This window comes from Epinephelus moara, chromosome 4 (assembly GCF_006386435.1).
Source record: "Epinephelus moara isolate mb chromosome 4, YSFRI_EMoa_1.0, whole genome shotgun sequence".
NCBI classification, from domain to species: Eukaryota; Metazoa; Chordata; class Actinopteri; order Perciformes; family Serranidae; genus Epinephelus; species Epinephelus moara.
Window position 1 is genome coordinate 9,262,501 of NC_065509.1, and position 17,980 is coordinate 9,280,480.

A 17,980-nucleotide genomic window follows, 5' to 3' on the forward strand; every position below is an offset into this window, starting at 1 on the left:
TTTCACATTTATTTATTATAACCGTTTCCCAGCATCACCTCTAAGTGTCGCCAAAGGATCAACAGCTGTAGAAACGCGCATACGCCAGCCATGAAGTTGGCATGAGGCACCGCACATTTCCATGGTCACTGCACTGAGATTTGTTTGTTTTACTTGTATTCTACAATGTATGAGCAGATTGTGTAGATTTTATCCATTATATCCATTTGTCCAGTGAAAATGGGCTTATAAAAGCGAAAAATGGCTGGAATGGCTCTTGAGAAAGCTTTTGATAATGAGAAACTATCAACAGCTACTCTTGACAAAGTCCTGGCTTAGGAAAAATCAGCAACTGTTGTTCTTGAGAAGGCACTGCTTAAGAAAAAAAGCAGCTCTCCAGAAGTCTCTGCAAAAGGGGAAAAGAGGACATTATTTCTGGCCTTCAGGCTACACTTGAAAGAAATTAGTCTGACTCTGCAAAAGTCCAGCTGAAGGCGGAGACCGATATCTGAACTCAAAAGCTGTGACAAGTAGATGCAAATGACAGGCTAGCTTAGGAGAAAAACAAGGAAATCCAGAAGGTTCAGGACCAAGTGATCCAACTTTAAAAGAAACACTTAAACACAAAAGCTTCCCAGTTCCAGGTACAGAAACTTTAAGAGGTCAGAGCTAAAGACCATCAGCTGCTCTCACCAAAGACAAACACAAAGCAGATGGCCGCAGACCTCACTGAAGAACGAAAACAAGAGCTCGCGTCTGCAGATTGATGTTACAGCAGCTCAGTCCCAACAGAAGAAAGCTGAAAAGTATTCATCTAACCCATGAGAGTAAAGACAACAAATCCTCTCTGGAAAAATCTGTTGTGACCCAACCGTGACAAGGACTGGAGAATGAGACCGAGCACACGTCAGCTCTGATGACAAAGGTGCAGACTGTGGGACAGGCCATTAGAGCTAAAGATGAGCTAAAGAATCAGTCAGCTGAGGTCTGAGCTCTTTGAGTAGAAGAGACACATCAATTAAGCACCAAGACACACCAAGGATAATGTAGGGACGTGTGTTTATATTTGCTCTGTGACAGGAGATTACAAAGGCAGTACTATCTCACTCTTTCAAGCAAATTGGTCAAGGCAGATGGACTCCCATAGAGCCTGGCTCTGTTCCAGGTTTCTGCCTGTTAAAAGGAAGCATTTCCTCACCACCGTCACCAAAGTGCTTGCTCATTGGGGGAATTCATTCATTCATTCATTCATCTTCTAACCGCTTCATCCTCTTGAGGGTCGCGGCTGGAGCCTATCCCAGCTGACATCGGGCGAGAGGCAGGGTACACCCTGGACAGGTCGCCAGACTATCGCAGGGCTGACACATAGAGACAAACAACCATTCACACTCACATTCACACCTACGGACAATTTAGAGTTATCAATTAACCTAGTCCCCAATCTGCATGTCTTTGGACTGTGGGAGGAAGCCGGAGTGCCCGGAGAGAACCCACGCTGACACGGGGAGAACATGCAAACTCCGCACAGAAGGGCTCCCACACCCGGGATCGAACCGGCAACCCTCTTGCTGTGAGGCGACAGTGCTAACCACCACACCACCGTGCCGCCTTCCATTGGGGGAATTGTACCCTGGAAATCCAGAATTCTCGCGAGAGCACAATTTGAATTTGCTCAGCGAGTCACTCTGGCAATCAGTAATGATGCTCATTACCCATGCCCTTGTAGCCGAGCTGCACCAATCACATCGGTGTATCTGATATGGGCGGGCCAGAGGCGAGCTAAACAGATGATGACGGAGATGGCTACGGATGAAACGGCTTTGGCCGCTACAATGAACGAGTTAGACTTGGCTTTTTCTCTAAAAGAGAAACAGAAGACGGCGCTCAAATCTTTCCTTTGCAAGAAGGACGTTTTTGCTGTTTTGCCGACCGGATACGGCAAGAGTCTAATCTACCAGTTAGCTCCACTGGTAGCTAAGCGCTAAGTATTGTTCTGATTGGTCGTAGTGTTATCCAATTGCGTGCAGTGATATTTTCAAATGCATGCTGGGTGCCGCCCCTCAAGTTGGGCCATTTTCATTACTTATAGCCAGACCCTAAATCTTCCTAGATTTGGGTCTGGATTTCCAGGCTAGGGGAATTGTTGGGTCTCTGTAAATTAAAGAGTATGGTCTAGACCTGCTCACTATGTTAAGTGTCCTGAGATAACTTTTGTGGTGGTATGTAAATAAAAGTTATTTGACTTGAGTTGATGGGGAGGGACTGTCCTGGAGAGGCCCTGCAACATCACAAAATACAAACACATCTGGTATTACTGAGCAGGAGAAGATTACTGAGCCTTTCCTCAGCTGTCTTCACACAGCCTCACTGTCGATATCACTACTGGCAATTGAAGCATGTAGGGGAAAGCACAGTTTGACCATCCACAGAGCCTGAACATGTAGCCTGCAGCCTGCAGCAGAGGTGAGGTACCTCATACTTCCCACCAGCCAGCAGAACTGATCTTGGATGATGGAATATCTTAACCAAACTAAGGATTTTTTTTCAAACCATGATATGAAATACAATAAAACAGTTGATACAAAACAGTAAATTCAACAATATTCATATATAATATTCCTACAAGGAAAATGTGGCATTGCGCATGTGGCAACCATAGACTGTAAAAAATAATGGATATAGCTACCTTGACTTCACCCGTTGATTTGTTGACTCATGTTTTAGCCTTGAGTTCGGCATTTCATCGCTATCTTGGTATTTTTGGAGCCAGAAGTGACCATATTAGGAGGAGAGGGTGGAGCTGTGGAGGAGCAAGGGGTGGATCAGACTAAGAAGCCAAGGACAGCCTGCCACTCAAAATGGCTAAAATGTAAATGGGCGAGTTATATAGACATTCACCACCTATGAAGTTGTCATGAAGGGGGAAAGTAGCTATATAGTCTAAACTGTTTTTTGTACCAGGCTGTGAACATGTTTATTTCTGCTGTAACTGGGGCATGATAACATGGGAGTCTATGGGGATTGACTGGCTTCTGGAGCCAGCCTCAAGTGGCCATTCAAGGAAATGCAGTTTTTGGCACTTTGTTGGCTTCATTTTTCAGCCCCGGAGGTTGCCGCTTGGTGGTGACCAACAGCAGGTGTTGCACCCCTCAGTGTTGACGACTTTTGGTCTTGGTGCAGAGAGTCTTTTTTTTAGTTTATTTTGTCTAAAACCAAGGACATGATCACTGACTTATGGAAGTCAGCACCCTACCCAAAAGTGACGAACACTGAGGGAAATGAAACTGACCTGATGGAAAATCACAAGTATAGTTGAGCTTCCAACCAAATTCAAATGAAATTTCAAAAAAGGTCTAACAATGTCTGTATTTCTCCAGAAAAAAATAACTTTTTTTTTACTCTGTGCACACCAGTTATGACTGTTTATAAAAGTTTCATTGAGTCTGTTATGTCCTTCTGTACTGAAGCATAGTTTGCAAACCTGAATCTGACCAATAAGAAAAGACGTGGCCGGCTTGTCAAAGTGGCCGGCAAAGTTACTGTAGTGCGTCAGCTGCAACTCTCTGACTTCTACTGTATGCAGGTCCTAAGGAAGGCCCAGGCCATACTGAAGAGTCCTGATCACCCCCTGCAGAGGCAGTTTGAGCTCATGCCTTCAGGCTGTAGATACAGTGTTACTGCTCAGAGGACAAATAAGACACAAAGTCTGTTTTCTTTGCACAGCAATTAGTAGCCTGAATTTGCACATGATCTGGGCACCTAAGTGCTTTATGTATTCAGCATTTGGCAGTTTCTTGCACTGTCTTTGTTTGGGGTGATCTCACATTTGTACAGTTTGTCCTTGTTGATCTGGATTGTTGCATTACGGTATTGTTTTGTTTTTGTTTTTTTAGTATGATGGATGTGTTTTTTTTATCTGTTTGCAACCAGATTTCCCCAGGAGGGATAACAAAGGTTTGACTTGACTTGTAGCTGTTGTGCTCAGTAAATGATTTCATGTGATTATTACACTTTATATTACATCTAGTGGCATGTTCTTCCTTCTTGCATTACTATGATATTTTTAATATACTCACACAGGTACTTGTTTTAACATTTGAATACAATGATAAGCATTATGTTGATTTTTAGTAGTACAGCCTGTCTGCCCCATCTATCAGAGAATAAAGTTGAAATTTTACTTTTGGACACTAGATGGCAGGAGCACTGCAGAACTAACTGCTGTGAACAGTTCAACTTCCCTTCTTGGCTAGATATAAGCCTGTACATCTTATGTGACAGACGACTGATTTAAAGAAAATGTGGCAAAATGAACTATGATTATGACCATCACTACATTATAACAATAGCTAGTTGTGCTCTATAATTTTTTTTGTAAATATGGTGTGAAAGTTGTGTTTTGGGGGTTTTGTTTTGTTTAGTTTTTTCCCCAAAAAATGACAGCATTAGATTCACTTCCACACTGTCCACTAAGAATACATGAGGATATTTTTAAAGTTGCTACTTTGCTTCTTCCAGCATTTGAAGAACTGCTGTTAGAGGGAATAGAAAGTCGAGAAGGGACTTTTTGCGATGACTCTTACTGTTTGTGGTCCAGAAGATAAAAGCGGGGGACAGGAGGGAGGAAAAGAAGACATGTGGATACACAGGAGTTGGTGAAAGAGAGTAAAATATAGTAGATGTACTATACAAAAAACAGGCTGTTTACTCTGACTAATCATGGCATGAGGTTAGCAGTCATCGGGGCAACTGGCCAGCCATCCACCGAGGCCTCAGAGGCAAACAGGAAGTGGAGTGAGAACTGAGAACAGCAACTGAAACTGAAACAGCAGTTAGTGCTCTGGTTAAACTGAGTGAGCTGTGTGTAAATGTGTGAAACATGGAGACATCTGCTCTGACACAAAGCTAAACCACACACACGAATACAAGTATTTTCCACTCGGCACACAAACCCCTCAATAGTCTTGTGCAGTCATTACATGTACAAACTTGCATACCTCAGCACCAAAGCTTTATTTCTCATCTCAAACCTGAGCTCTAACCCCATTTTTTTCCCGCTAAGGACAGGCAGCATGTCCTTTACATAGTAGAGAAAGTTATTTTGCTTAACAGCAATATATAAAAGTTCTGTCTCTCAGAAGCCATAAAACTGGATTCTGATCTTTATTGAGTGCACAAGATAAACTGTCAGCAATCCTTTGTGTCATAAAGCACGTTGAACACCTCAGAATAAATACAAAAAGTCTTTATTTAGATTTACATGTTGATTCACATGTAGTTTAATAATACAGAGAATAAACAGTGGAGACATGTTGCGGTGAGAATATCTTTGCTGCACTGCGAGTAGTTGAGCAATTACCCTTGTTTTTCTTTGAGCTGACAGGTAGTAATGTCCTTTATGGTATGTGCTGAGACACACCTTGGTTTTAACTGAAGGGTGATTCAGTGGCTCTGTATCACGTAAAGCAAAAGCAGGTTGGAACATTATAGATGATTTTTCGACAACATTATTACACAACTCATCGACATCAACTTTCACTGCTGAGTTTTGGCTGCAGCGACATCCCTTTGATCAGATGTAAAGGCCTAATATGGATCATGCTGTTTATATGCCAAGCAACACTCATGGTAATTAGGCACATTTAAGTCTCACAAACAATTAACAGCATCTGATTTGGTCAATTACAGGGTTGTGCAACTCCCAACTGAGAGAGAGGATGTGACCACTAAGATAAAATTGCTCAGGATAAAAAAAGCCCACAAGAACAAATTCATGGTTTTAAAAAAGGCAGGTGTTTGTGAAGGCTGTAGACAAAGTGATTAGCATTGCTTTGAGTATGATCTGTGTGTTGTAGCCTTACCATCAATTATGAAGTAGAACCACACAGAAACAGAAGCAACCTTTACGTATGTGATGCAAGTTAACAATAAAAAGGCACATGAAAAGAAACATTTGGTAAAGCAATGCGTATTCCACGTCTGTTATCAAGTAAGACCAAACCCCCTTGATTCAATGAGTTTCTTAAATAAATTCACCATGATGGTAATGTGCATCCAGTGTAAGTCTCTCTAGTGGTTTGGTTCAAAAAAAATCATGGCAGATTCCTGTCTGTCCTTTTTGCTTTCCTTCAGGAACTTGTCGAGCTGTTCCCACTGGAGCTCTGCTTAAGGCAGGCTGGGAATGAGGACTGTGCTTTAGCCTGCTAGTTGCTAACACAAGTAGCTTTCTGATAAACTCACCATATTTCATAACTGAGGACTCTCAGGGGACCTAATATGAATATTTCATATTCTGGTGACTTTGTTTTGGATAAATTACATGTGGCTAAATAATTTTGAAGTCACTGACCTTGCTCTAATAATGCCTTGTCAAAAGGACATACACAAAATATCTTCCGTTTGCTCCCAAAGTTCATCAAGTGCATATATTTGCATTTCAAGCTATAGTTGGTAACTTCTATAAACTTTGTCATATTTGCTGAAACTGTCACTGCATCCACACAATAGTGCCTGAGACAGATCATTTCCTCCTCCTCATAGTGCCACCACAGGCACTTGCAAGAATCCACCGTACGTGAGTGAAGACAGCAAATGGAAACCAAACAGGAGTATGTAGCGCTGATGTCAATCGCTGCTCATAAACCCCAGTTCAACTGTCAAACTAGGCAGCTCTGATCAAACATGAATCAAGATTCTGCTACTGCATTGTCTATTTCTCCCTCAAATGTTTTCAGAAACATATTTTAGTGTACTGTTTAGCTATGAAATGAGAACGTCTCTGACTGAGCCGCCAAGTTAGAAACAGTTGAGCCAAACTGAAGCAGCAAACTTCTTATTTCACAGCTGAAGAGACTCTTCAGTTCCGATTGGTTGTTTTCGTTCAGCAGCAGTGGATTCTTGCAAATGCCATTAGAAGCACTATGAGGAAGAGGAGGAACATGATTTTCTTTAAAGACTGTCTCATGTACTACTGTGTGGATGGAGTGACAGTTTCAGCAAATACATCAGGATTAAGGCTGGTGGCTACTGTGCTCTAAGACAGGGAGAATGCAGAGGTGGACACAACGAGAAGACAGAGGGAAGACTTCTGTGTACTAAAGTCACCTAGGAAACAGGAAGTTTGGAGCTAAGAGACCAGACTGTAAAAACAAGTGTGACTTATAAACAACAGAGCTCAGCCTCTGCTGATGACACAGCCCTCTGGGATGTATCTCAAGCCCAGACTTCCCTATTACTTCTTATCATAGCAAGACATTCACTTTAAATGTGCAAAATTAACTGCCAATTGCACTCACTTGTTACTCAAGTTAAGATGAAACCCTGAGATTCAGTCTCTTTCCTTTAACCCAATAAGCTTCAATAGAAAATATTCTAATATATGAGGATGTTTGTTACATTGTTGCTCAATTAACCAGGTCAAGACCTGCACATAGTGTACACAAAAATGCATTAACCCCTTCTTCATTCCTCCATACTACCCACATATCATTCAACTGCAATCCACACAAGGCCGCGTTACAGTCCTGAAAGCTACCTGCATGAGTCACTAGCAGACTAAAGCACAGATAGTTTGAATCCAGCCACACGCTATCAAAAGGCACACATCTTCAATAAGGCTTTTTCTCTCACACACACACACATACACACACACACATACACTAGTGCTGTCCATAAGGTGCTGAAGCAGCTTGCATACATATGAGCTATGTACATTATTAACACCAGGAGGAGGCAGAAGAGAGCAGAAGACATGAATACATTGTTCACAGTCTGTCAGTCTGTCTGTCAGCGAGTCAGTTCTGTCTGTTCATCTGTCTTTACGTTGGCAGGTAGATTGTCCTGAGGTCTCCAGACAGACAGATACACACACGTCTGCTTGCCACTGCGTGGCCAATCAGGGCTTCATGATGATTGTCAGTCTTAATCTAGATATCGACATGCCTTTGATTCTTTTTGCAACTTGCTGCCGGTAAAGCTGGTTCGCCAACAGAGATGTAATTTCCCATGAAATGCTGCATTCATTGTTCTGTTATGAACACCTTTGTTCCATCATGTGTGCCAGTAAAACATTTCGTGCCACGTTTCACGCTTACACTTGAGCTTAGACTATTTTAAGATAGCAGGCACTGTCCTAATACTTAATGGTGAGGAGTCTTAACAGAATACTTAACACGCAAAAGGAGCATTTGTATATCAATTACTCACCCCGTGTTACCTTGATTGTGGAAGATAACTTTGTTTTTCTGGCATGCCTTCGCGTTAAACGGAGAATCCAAACAAGCACACACAGGAGCCCAAGCAAGCTGCTCAGCTACTCAAAATGTTTTAGCCAAAATGCCTGTGTTTGGGAAGTACTGAGCAAACGACGGATAAATGAGACTTGGATTATACTGCACGAGTTGAGATAGTTTTGATATAGTTTTGCTGTTTAAAGCCGGCCCATTTAATTCCAGTTCATCAGGACTTTTCTCTATTTTTGGATTCTTAGTCTGACGTGAAGGCGTGCCAGAAAAAGGAAGTTTTCTTCAGGGATTCAAGGTAACATGGGGTGAGTATCTGATATAAAAATGGGCATTTTGTGAGTGAAGAAAAAAAAAATCTTCCTGTGATCAACTATTAGGGACTATTAGTTTGATTGTTTAGCTAAAGATCACAACAAAGTGGATGAATATGTGGATGTAGTTTCAAACCAGCAGTGAGGCAATACTAACTCAAATTCATTAAAACATGTATTTATCTACAGGTTGTGCAATTTAAAAAACATTCAGAAATTTTCACAACTAAAAGCAATTTTTTCATTAGGCATAATGTATGCTAAAGTGTTAGCACAATCTACAAGTGACACGTGGATGATTATGGTGTCTGAAAGACCAGGTGTCACCCAAAAGGGACAAGGACGACACGCAGGAGGTTCTGCCTGTTCTACATGTCTGCATACATGTTTCTTGGTGTGTGTTGTCCACGTATCCATAAATTCTAAGCTGCACACAGATGGTCCGCAAACCCTCGCAGACATGGGAAGATGATGACATTTACATCACACAGACCCTCACATCCATACAAATGCAGCAATAAACTGGGCACATGTGCTGACCAATTAGTGGGCCTGTCAAGCCATGGAGAACTTAGTTAACACCAGTCAGCAGCAGTTTGAACTCATCGCCCGGACAGGAAGCTACAAAAAAATCAAAGGTTTTGAAGCTCGATCTCTTTTGGCTCCACGCAGCCCTGATGGAGGAAACAAACTATCTCTGTCATTCCTATGCCCTGGAAGCAGTGATGATACTCCCTCATCTAGGGTAAGAGGTCAGGAGGAAGTCACATCCGAGGTTTTCATAATGACACTTGCGCGCATCTCATGGGTGTGGCCAGTTGCGGCGGATGCGAGAGAGTTCTGGCTGTAGGCCGGCGTCCAGCCGTCAGTGTGGTAGCTGATGAGCGGGGATGGGTCTCGCGTGCTGGTGACCCTGAAGTTGGTCTTGCTTGTACTGACGAAGGTGGCCATGCCGGGAAGAGAACATGTGGGAACCCTGAGAACTGATGGTTTGTAGCCCCGCCTCCACACTGCACTGACACCCTGTCAGTTAAGACGATGAAAAAAGGAGAAGAGGTCCATAAGTGCATAAGTCACATACAGAGACACAAAGGCTGTGGCTAATATCTGACGTATGTTGTGGTAAAACACTACCACAAAAATGACCAGAGCTGAATCAGCATGTCTGTGATGCAGTCACAATATTTGTACAATATATGCTTCACATGCTGTTGCTCTGGCGACCATTAAAAAGTGTCAATGTTACTGCATTTCTTATTGACTACTCTTATTTACAGCAAAAACTTTTCAAGAAAAGTTCCCATATGACAACATAGTAAAGAACACTGTACTGTTACCACTGATGAGAAGTACAGTGTGTGTGCATGTGTGTGTGTGTGTGTGTGTGTGTGTGTGCACGTACAAGCGTGTGTTAGCTACAAAGGACAACCTCAGATCAAAAAGTTAATGTTTGACAGCCTCAGTTCCTGACAAGGCCCTCCCCTTTCTCAGTCTCTCGCAACATTACAGGAAGGAACACACACACACACATACACTCTCACACACATACACTTTCAAACACGCCTGCTTTCAGCTGTAAAGTTGAAACAGGTAAAAACCTGTTTATCTGCAGATGGGAGCAGTTAATTATTCATTCATCACTCTCTCCTCTTTGTATAATTGTGTATACTGGAAGACTCACCTCTTTGGTGTCCTCTGTGTCACTGTCTGTGTCGCTTCCTGTAGAAAAAAAGAAATAAAAAGACACAGATAAACTGTTTATAAATTAGTATTCAGGTACATTTTGCAACAAGTCATCTTTTGCTCACATCAGGGAGGATGAGAAACAGGTAGACAAAGACATAAGGAGCGGTAAAACAAGGACAAGTTCAGTTAAACCAGTAAATCATATGGCTGGACTCACGTACAACAGTGCATTCTCCACTAGTATTCAAATTAAAATAGTTTAAACAAACACCTGCACACAATAACACAATTAAATGTAAGCATTTCTTAAAGCAAGCAAAGCAAAATACAAAAAAAAGAAACAAAGAAAAGAAGGGATACATGACTGATTTTAAACCCTGACGCTTCAAGTCCTGGCAGCGATGGGGAAAGATAAAAAAGGAGAGACACAGAGACAAAGAACGAGAGGTGGAATGATTACATCTGTAAACTGACAGAGTCAACTCTGCCTGAATGACCGGTTGGGGAAGAGAAAAGATCAGAGATGTGAGATAAACACATCACAGGGTGGCAATGAAACAATTACTGTAAGCTGAAAAATGGTGCATTGTGTAATGACCTGTGAGCATCACAAAATAATAAGGTAATCCCCATGTTTAGTTTCCAGTGAGCTTGTATGGTTATGGATCTCTTTAACAGAGAAAGCAATCATTTCACATTATACTTGACACTTGCCTGTATTTAACTACAGCAAAAGCATTTCTGTTATTCCAACTAAAAGTTAAAAAAAACAGCCCTAACAAGTCTAACTAAAGGACTGTTCACATTCATGATCATCTTTTCTATCGTTGGTTATTTCCAGCAGCTGATTTGTCCACACTGTTCTGCACTGAAGATAAGATCTGAGGACTGTGATACAGGAGACGCAGACACTTAATGTGTATGATGTAATAGGGGATGATGTAATGGTAGGTATTAACAGTTCATGGGGTCACCGTCTGAACCCCACTTTTGTTTTTTAGCTGGCTATTCAAAATCAACACAATTAATCCAAACTGAACAGCAGAAATCGATTTGGGTTTAACAGCCACATTAGGCTGTGTTTCGTTACACACACGTGCCATGAACTGTGCCCTAGAAAGTGTCTCCTCTGCATGTATAGTAACCACTGTGCAAGTGTGGTGAAAACTGTGGTTCAGAACAACGTGTACAGCGACTGCTTCTACAAGCCTGTTCCCATGTCACTAACCTATTTAAGCTCCTTCATATAACAATATGTGGTACAGCGCGATGTGTAAACGTGTGTTGTCTCACCGCAGCATGAAGACACAGGAGAGATTTGGAGCGGGTACGAGTGAGAGGAGCTGACGGTCTGCTCTTCATTCTCAGTGGTCACTTCGATCGTCTGACAGACGAACGGCAGCTGCTCGCTGGTGATCACATGGCCATCTACGGAGCTGTGAATGGCTGTGGATGAATGGGCATAAATGTTATGACAGGCTGAAGACATATATTCACTCTACTGCTGTAAATGAATTATTGATAAAAATATCTCCAGTGTGTGGAAGGATTTAGTTACACATCTACCCGCTGTTGTTACAAGATAAAGAGTCATCTGCATCAGCTATTTGTACACTTTTCAAATCCAAGAGTAGCGAGTCAATATTTACGAATTCACTGAGTTAAAAACAACCTGAGCACCAAGGTCTTCTCTCAGTGAGTTGCCAGAAAGCAGCCACGTGTGATCTCTACTAATTTTTTCTATTTAAAAAAAAAAAAAAAAGCACATGGATCAATTCTGATATTTATCATCTAATGTCTTTTTATTGGCTCATTTTGTTGTCCTTTTTGCTTGTTTGTTAATGTGTTTTATTTTTTTGTGAAGCACTTTGAGCTACATCTCTTGTACAAAAAGTGCTGTTATTACTATTATCATTATTATTATTATCTTTATTTCATACTGTGTGTGCTTAGATTTAACTCTTTCACAATGTCAACACGTCCAAACAGAAATATTTTCTAAAAATAGGCCCAAGTATGACCCAACATAACCATAAAATAAGAATAAAGCAGCCACTGGTGTTGTACCTGAGGCACTGTCCGTCACTGTGAGCTCTAGTGGCTCCTGCTTGACCCAATCGTGTTTGATCGATTCCTGTTTGGTGTAGTCGATAGGTCCAGCATGAGCGTCAGGAAGAGTCCTGTTTCGAGACGGAGAAGCTACCTGATGGTGAGAAGGGCAGAGTGGGAGAAGACTCAGAATGATGGAGGACTGATATATTCAATTGTGCATTTGTATCCAAAAAGAATAATGACAGAAAAACATTTAATTTCATTCACACCAGTTATATGAACATCAATACTCGCACTCCCATTGAAACGTGAAACCCTCAGTGTAATGACTTCATAACATTTACACTGTGATGATGAGCAGCTGTGTTAAGACAGGAGGGGTGCAGTGACCCAGTGCACACACATTAGTCAGCTTTATGCTGATGATTCAGGTATTAAGCTTTAAAAATACACTTGGAAGTGATGTTTATAAACAGCTAAGACCAAACCAGGATACTAACTGATGTCTGGAGCTCCAGGCATGTAAACACTGAAGTTACTGTGACCAAAATGTACTAATCTAACCAGCCAAATATCAAACACACACTCCTAAACACTTAATAACAAGTTGTTTCTCAGACTGGACAGTCTCAGAGGGTGTAGCTGGGATTTATAACATCTCTACTGATTTAATTCTTTGTAACTTATTAAATTAAGTACTTTTAAAATGCTTAGTTGAAATTAATGTTTCCAGAGGAAATACAGTATAAAACTTATCTGGGTTTACTTAAGTGTATGTTGGACTATATCTAAAATGAATCAATTTCATTATCAATTTACAATTGAAGGTAGCAGCTACTGGTTTTACTGGTACACTGCTTGGAGAGTCAGGACCAAATGAGGGAGGAAGGCTTGGTTACTGCACCCATTCTCTGGCAAATGTCTGTCATGTGGGAACCAGAGCCTGAGATGATTGTTCACATCAGATATTCTGGTGATTTGCAGCTCAGGACTGAATATGTTTTGCTCTGCTTTGGCAGCTGCATTTCTCTGTAAACTAAAATATTTCTGTGATGTCACAAAACCAACCAAGAGGACAATCACTTATTTTCAGGTGTTATTATTTCCCAATTATGCTGCTGTTCTTTAGCAGTGCTGCCACTTATGGAACTAGAATATAGAGACATAGAACGCCTTGCGGTTGTATGTCTCCACCAGCCAGTCAAGTTACAGTGTACGTCCATCTCTGTCCAGACTCATATGTAGCCATGACAACTGACAATGCTTCAAATACAGATATTGCTGCAAAGACTCTACATTTTCTAAAACAAAGATTCTTCACACACATCTTCAAACCAGCAGCACAGAAGATCTAAACAGCACAGTTTCAAGATTAGTGTCACTTCATCGTTTTATCCTATTAGATGTTTCTGTGGAATTTTGTCATAATTTGTGTATGAATTCTTGAGTTATGGCCAAAACCTGTTTTCTAAGGTCACAGTGACCTTTGAACACCAAGATCTACCCTGGTTTCATGTGTAAAAGGGCTTCGATGTGTTTATCTACCTCTTTATTTCCTTTGGCTTTTCCCTCCTTGTCTGTCTTCTTCTTTCCTGAACAGACATACAGACAGAGACACACACCTTTCAGACACTGATTTAAAAGCCACAATATGATGTCTGCCAAGTGTCTTAATACAGTGAATATGGAGTTATAAATAAGTCCTTTCAAGAGAAATGGATCAACTGTAGAGAAGTGTTGAGCCGAGGATCAGCAGCAGCACTCACCTTTCTTCAAGGTTCTCTCTGAGGAGGAGAGCATCCTATACATTCTGAAGGCGTTAGTTCCCTTTTTGATGCTTTTATCCTTCACCTCCTCGATGTCTGGCAAACTGTTCATGGCACAGCGGAAATTAGCCTTCCATGTCTTTGGATCTGGACGGTCTACGCCTGGCTGGTATTTACCTACACAGAAACAGACAATCACAGAAGTTTGACGAAGTGGTTAACTATTACTGTAGATGGTCTACATCACAAAAGTGACCATCATTTTCCAGGTAAATCATTATTTAATTATGATTTCTTCATACATTATCCAGACAGCATTTGTCTGTATATCCAAAAATGCTTCTTTGTTTGGTATGACACCCAAGATCAGTGTCATAAATTCAGTAACTGACTAATGTCTCCCCTTCCTGAGTTATGGTGTTGAAAAATGGCCAGAAAAGTGTTTTGGCAGAACATTATGATGTCACAGTGACATTAACCTTTGAACACTTGGACATAAAATGTCAACACTTTATCATTTTATCTTATTAGACATGGGTGGGAAATGTAGTCATGATTAGTGTATGGATTCTTGAGTTTTGGTCAAAAATGTGTTTTGTGAGGTTGCAGTGATCTTTGAATATCAAAATCGAATCATTCATTCTTGAGTCCAAGTGGACGTTTGTGCCAAATGCAAAGAAAGATGTTCTTGAGACACTGTTTTCACGAGAACGGGACAGAAGGACAACCCAGGAAACATTATGGCTCTGTCCTAAAAATAGTTATCTCAATAAATAACATACTTTATGTGGGTTTAGCTCGGTGAACCTGCTGGCTCTGAGAAATCTGAGGATTTTTTTCTGCTTATATTGGTAATCAAATTAAGTATTACTAGTGTTAATATCGCCAACAAGCTACATCTGTACACTCCAGCTGACTGCCAAAAGCAGGTTGATTTCAGCTGCTTTCCTGAAGTGTAGAACTGAAAATACAGGCATGTTTCCCACTGACAAGGTCTGCATTTCTGGCTATTTCATTTGTGGAATATTTTTCTGAACCTGAGGACACACCCCTGGCAAGAATCTAGCTGCTTTTTAATACATTTTCCTCTTAAATGATGCAGGAAAAAGTTGTGGGACTTTCTACTCTTACAGAATCACTGTGTGCTTCCTGACAAAGGTACCTGTCAGGAAGCTTTCCGTGGCCTGACGGTATGGGACGCTCCTGAAACTCAATCATTTTGATTTCTTCCTAAAAATATGACGCAATTCGAAAGCTTCTTTGATTTTAGAAAGAGAACTGGTGTGGTGTTTTGCGGGCATGAAAATGAAACTCACTGAAAAGGAGAACCACTGTGAGTGTGTGTGTGGGTAGGTCTGTGTATTACCAGTGTGTACGGCCCATCTCATGAAGAGCGGAGCATCTTTCTCCAGGTCCCAGCCATGACGCGCTGCATGCATCCATGGGATCTGGAAGATTCTTTTTTCCTGGAGACATTTACATTTTATCAGGCCTTGAACTATAATATTATTGTGCGTGTGTGTGTATGTGTATCAATGTACACTTACTTCGTTAACCCATTTAAGTCCTGGTATCTGGCAGGAGTTGATCTGTTCCTCCAGCCACGGCCGCATCCTCATTCTTTCTACTGGCATTGTGTCTGTAAGCACATGCACACAAATTCAGACACAAACGCATAAGCATGTACGTATATTATACGTTGCAACATCTGAGTATGATGACTGATAACATTTAACTTTAACTATTCAAAGAATTTTCTATACTATAGTATAGAATGAAAATTTGATTTTAACAGCAAAAAGGGTTGTAGTTAGTACAGGCAACAGTATATCAAAACATAATGGTATGTGGCCCCCTCTGCCAACCCATGTGAGAGGAAGCAACCACTTTAAGTTATTTCTCATGAATAATCATTCTGATCACAACAAAGCTGAGAGTTGAATCCATTTTATCTGTGGTTGTAAAGATAAGACAGTGAACTTGCACTATCACGACTGTAACTGCAGCCGTGTAGCTCACTCCTGCCCATAACCACATATTGACAATCTTGATCTGATTAAATTACATTGCAAATATAATATTTTAGAAGACAAGACCAGAGGGAGGACGACAGAAAGAACTAAGAAAGATAATGAATACAGCATGTTTATCTTAAAACACCAAGAGGGAACTTGACCCACCCCACCCCACCACGTTTGATTTAAGAGCAGGGTTATGATCACTGCGGTCTGATGTGACCAAAGTCCGGTGGGCCTGATTAGACACTCCCCATGCACGGTACAGTGAGCCAACACACTGCCTCCTGATGTGTGAGCGAGCTCCGCAACAGGTCAGACACGGTGACATGGCACAGCATAAAGTACAAAATATTAAGCCTTTTTTTATGAGCCACCGGGTTGAAACTTCCAGCTGCATCCAGCTTACAGGACACACAGGTTGACTGCAGTACAGTGACATCAGCTCTATATTGCTATGGCCAACCACAGCTTAAAAGGGTGGTAGTATGTTGAGTTGGTAGATTGTATGGCTGTGTTTGTGAGAAATATTAGTCATAAATTTCAGGGTTAAGATGCAAAAAAAAAGAAGTAAGAAAATCATGTGGGAAAGTCATTAACTCACTCACTCAGATCATTATACTATGTGGCAATGTTTCTTTTCCCCTGATTGCACAATGAGTCACATTTACTACCCTTTGTTTAAAAAAAAAAAAAAAAAAGGTACATAAATTGCACCAGTAGACAGGCTGTATGAATTATATTAAATAATATTTACAATTTCACCTTCATAACTACACCCTATATTTATTTAATAATAAGTCACAAAAGTCTAATGGTAAATTTCTGCATTACAAATGATACCATTTGTAAGTTTAAGTAAGGTTTTGAGGTCATGGCTTGCCCTGCTTACTGTCAACCACCCAAGTGCACATAATTCTTTCTTAAATGTCAACAACACACATCTTTAACTTGCAGAACAGGATATGTTACCTATAATGCAGCTGAAATAAGAAACTTCTTGCAATACTCTGATTTACTAACACATGCACGAAGCCTTGAATACAACATGAATACTGTCCGCAAGTCAAATGTTTGCTCACATAAAATACAACTACAATACTTTAAAATACGACAAACTAACAAAACCAGACCCTGTGATACTACATGTTATCAAGCATTAACATATGCCACGTTACAGCCATATCACCTCTGACTTTTGGTAAATGTCACTAACAGGTTTATTTGAGGATTAAAGTTCGATTTAGCAAAGGGGGCTCAGCCAGCCAAGAGTTAACCGCGGTCTGTTTGTCTGCTGTCTGCCAGCCGTGCTGACCCAAAAACAACCGAGCCAAAAGTGAAAATAAATACAGTACCTCGTCAACAAACGCGGAGAAAAACTACAGTACTACTTTCACTTACAGAGCGAGCTAGGGAGCCGTCATGTCGTCCAGAGGGAAGCCTGTGTGCTGTGTGTGAGAGCGCAAGTCAACAGCGTTAATATGCGGAAATAAAATGTTACCTGTTCAGTTTGGACGGCCTGGAGCCTCACAGTCCTGCTGTCACAATGACACGCGCAGCACAAGTTGCACGCGTGAAGTTATTTGAGGGTTTTAAGTGAAAAAGGGAAAGCGAGGCCGTCGTTTTTTTCTGTTTCTGTGTCCAGACCGAAAGCAAAACAACGGCTGGTTCGGGAAGTGGGGGCTCGAGCTGGAAATCCCCCTCCTGCCTCTCGTGCTCTCGCTTTGGCTCGCGAGCGAGCGGCGTCGCGGAAGTCTGTTGGCCGCGTGCGCGCTCCCTTGAAAATAAAGCGAATGAAGAGGGCTCACTCTGCTCTTATTTCCTGATACCACAACAGCCAACACAAGCCAGATCTCATGCTTTCTTTATTTATTTATTTAGCACATAATTACAAGCCAGCAATAATAATATATAGTGGAGGGACACAT

At 41.3% G+C, this 17,980-nt stretch overlaps 1 protein-coding gene across 2 annotated transcripts; it reads right to left on the reverse strand.

Annotated features, from left to right (window-relative positions):
* Positions 1-5,209: 5,209 nt before the first annotated feature.
* Positions 5,210-17,778, reverse strand: irf2b (interferon regulatory factor 2b). Of its 2 annotated transcripts, none has more exons than XM_050042088.1 (9): positions 17,554-17,778; positions 15,585-15,676; positions 15,404-15,503; positions 14,038-14,214; positions 13,817-13,863; positions 12,287-12,422; positions 11,513-11,665; positions 10,215-10,252; positions 5,210-9,556 (listed from the first exon to the last, which is right to left on the reverse strand). In XM_050042088.1, exons 2-9 carry the CDS (start codon positions 15,669-15,671, stop codon positions 9,287-9,289), a joined length of 1,008 nt encoding a protein of 335 aa, XP_049898045.1. In that variant the 5' UTR covers positions 15,672-15,676; positions 17,554-17,778; the 3' UTR covers positions 5,210-9,286. The 2 variants fall into 2 exon arrangements, with proteins under 2 accessions (XP_049898045.1, XP_049898046.1); XM_050042089.1 differs by lacking the exon at positions 17,554-17,778 and adding an exon at positions 17,454-17,509.
* Positions 17,779-17,980: the final 202 nt, after the last annotated feature.

Excerpts from the sequence above, each read along its gene's own strand:
- irf2b (XM_050042088.1), bottom strand. The coding sequence starts at position 15,671 with ATGCCAGTAGAAAGAATGAGGATGCGGCCGTGGCTGGAGGAACAGATC. Across the intron at positions 15,504-15,584 it reads GACTTAAATGGGTTAACGAA|GAAAAAAGAATCTTCCAGAT; the intron begins GTAAGTGTACAT and ends AAATGTCTCCAG. Across the intron at positions 14,215-15,403 it reads GAGATGGGCCGTACACACTG|GTAAATACCAGCCAGGCGTA; the intron begins GTAATACACAGA and ends GTTTCTGTGTAG.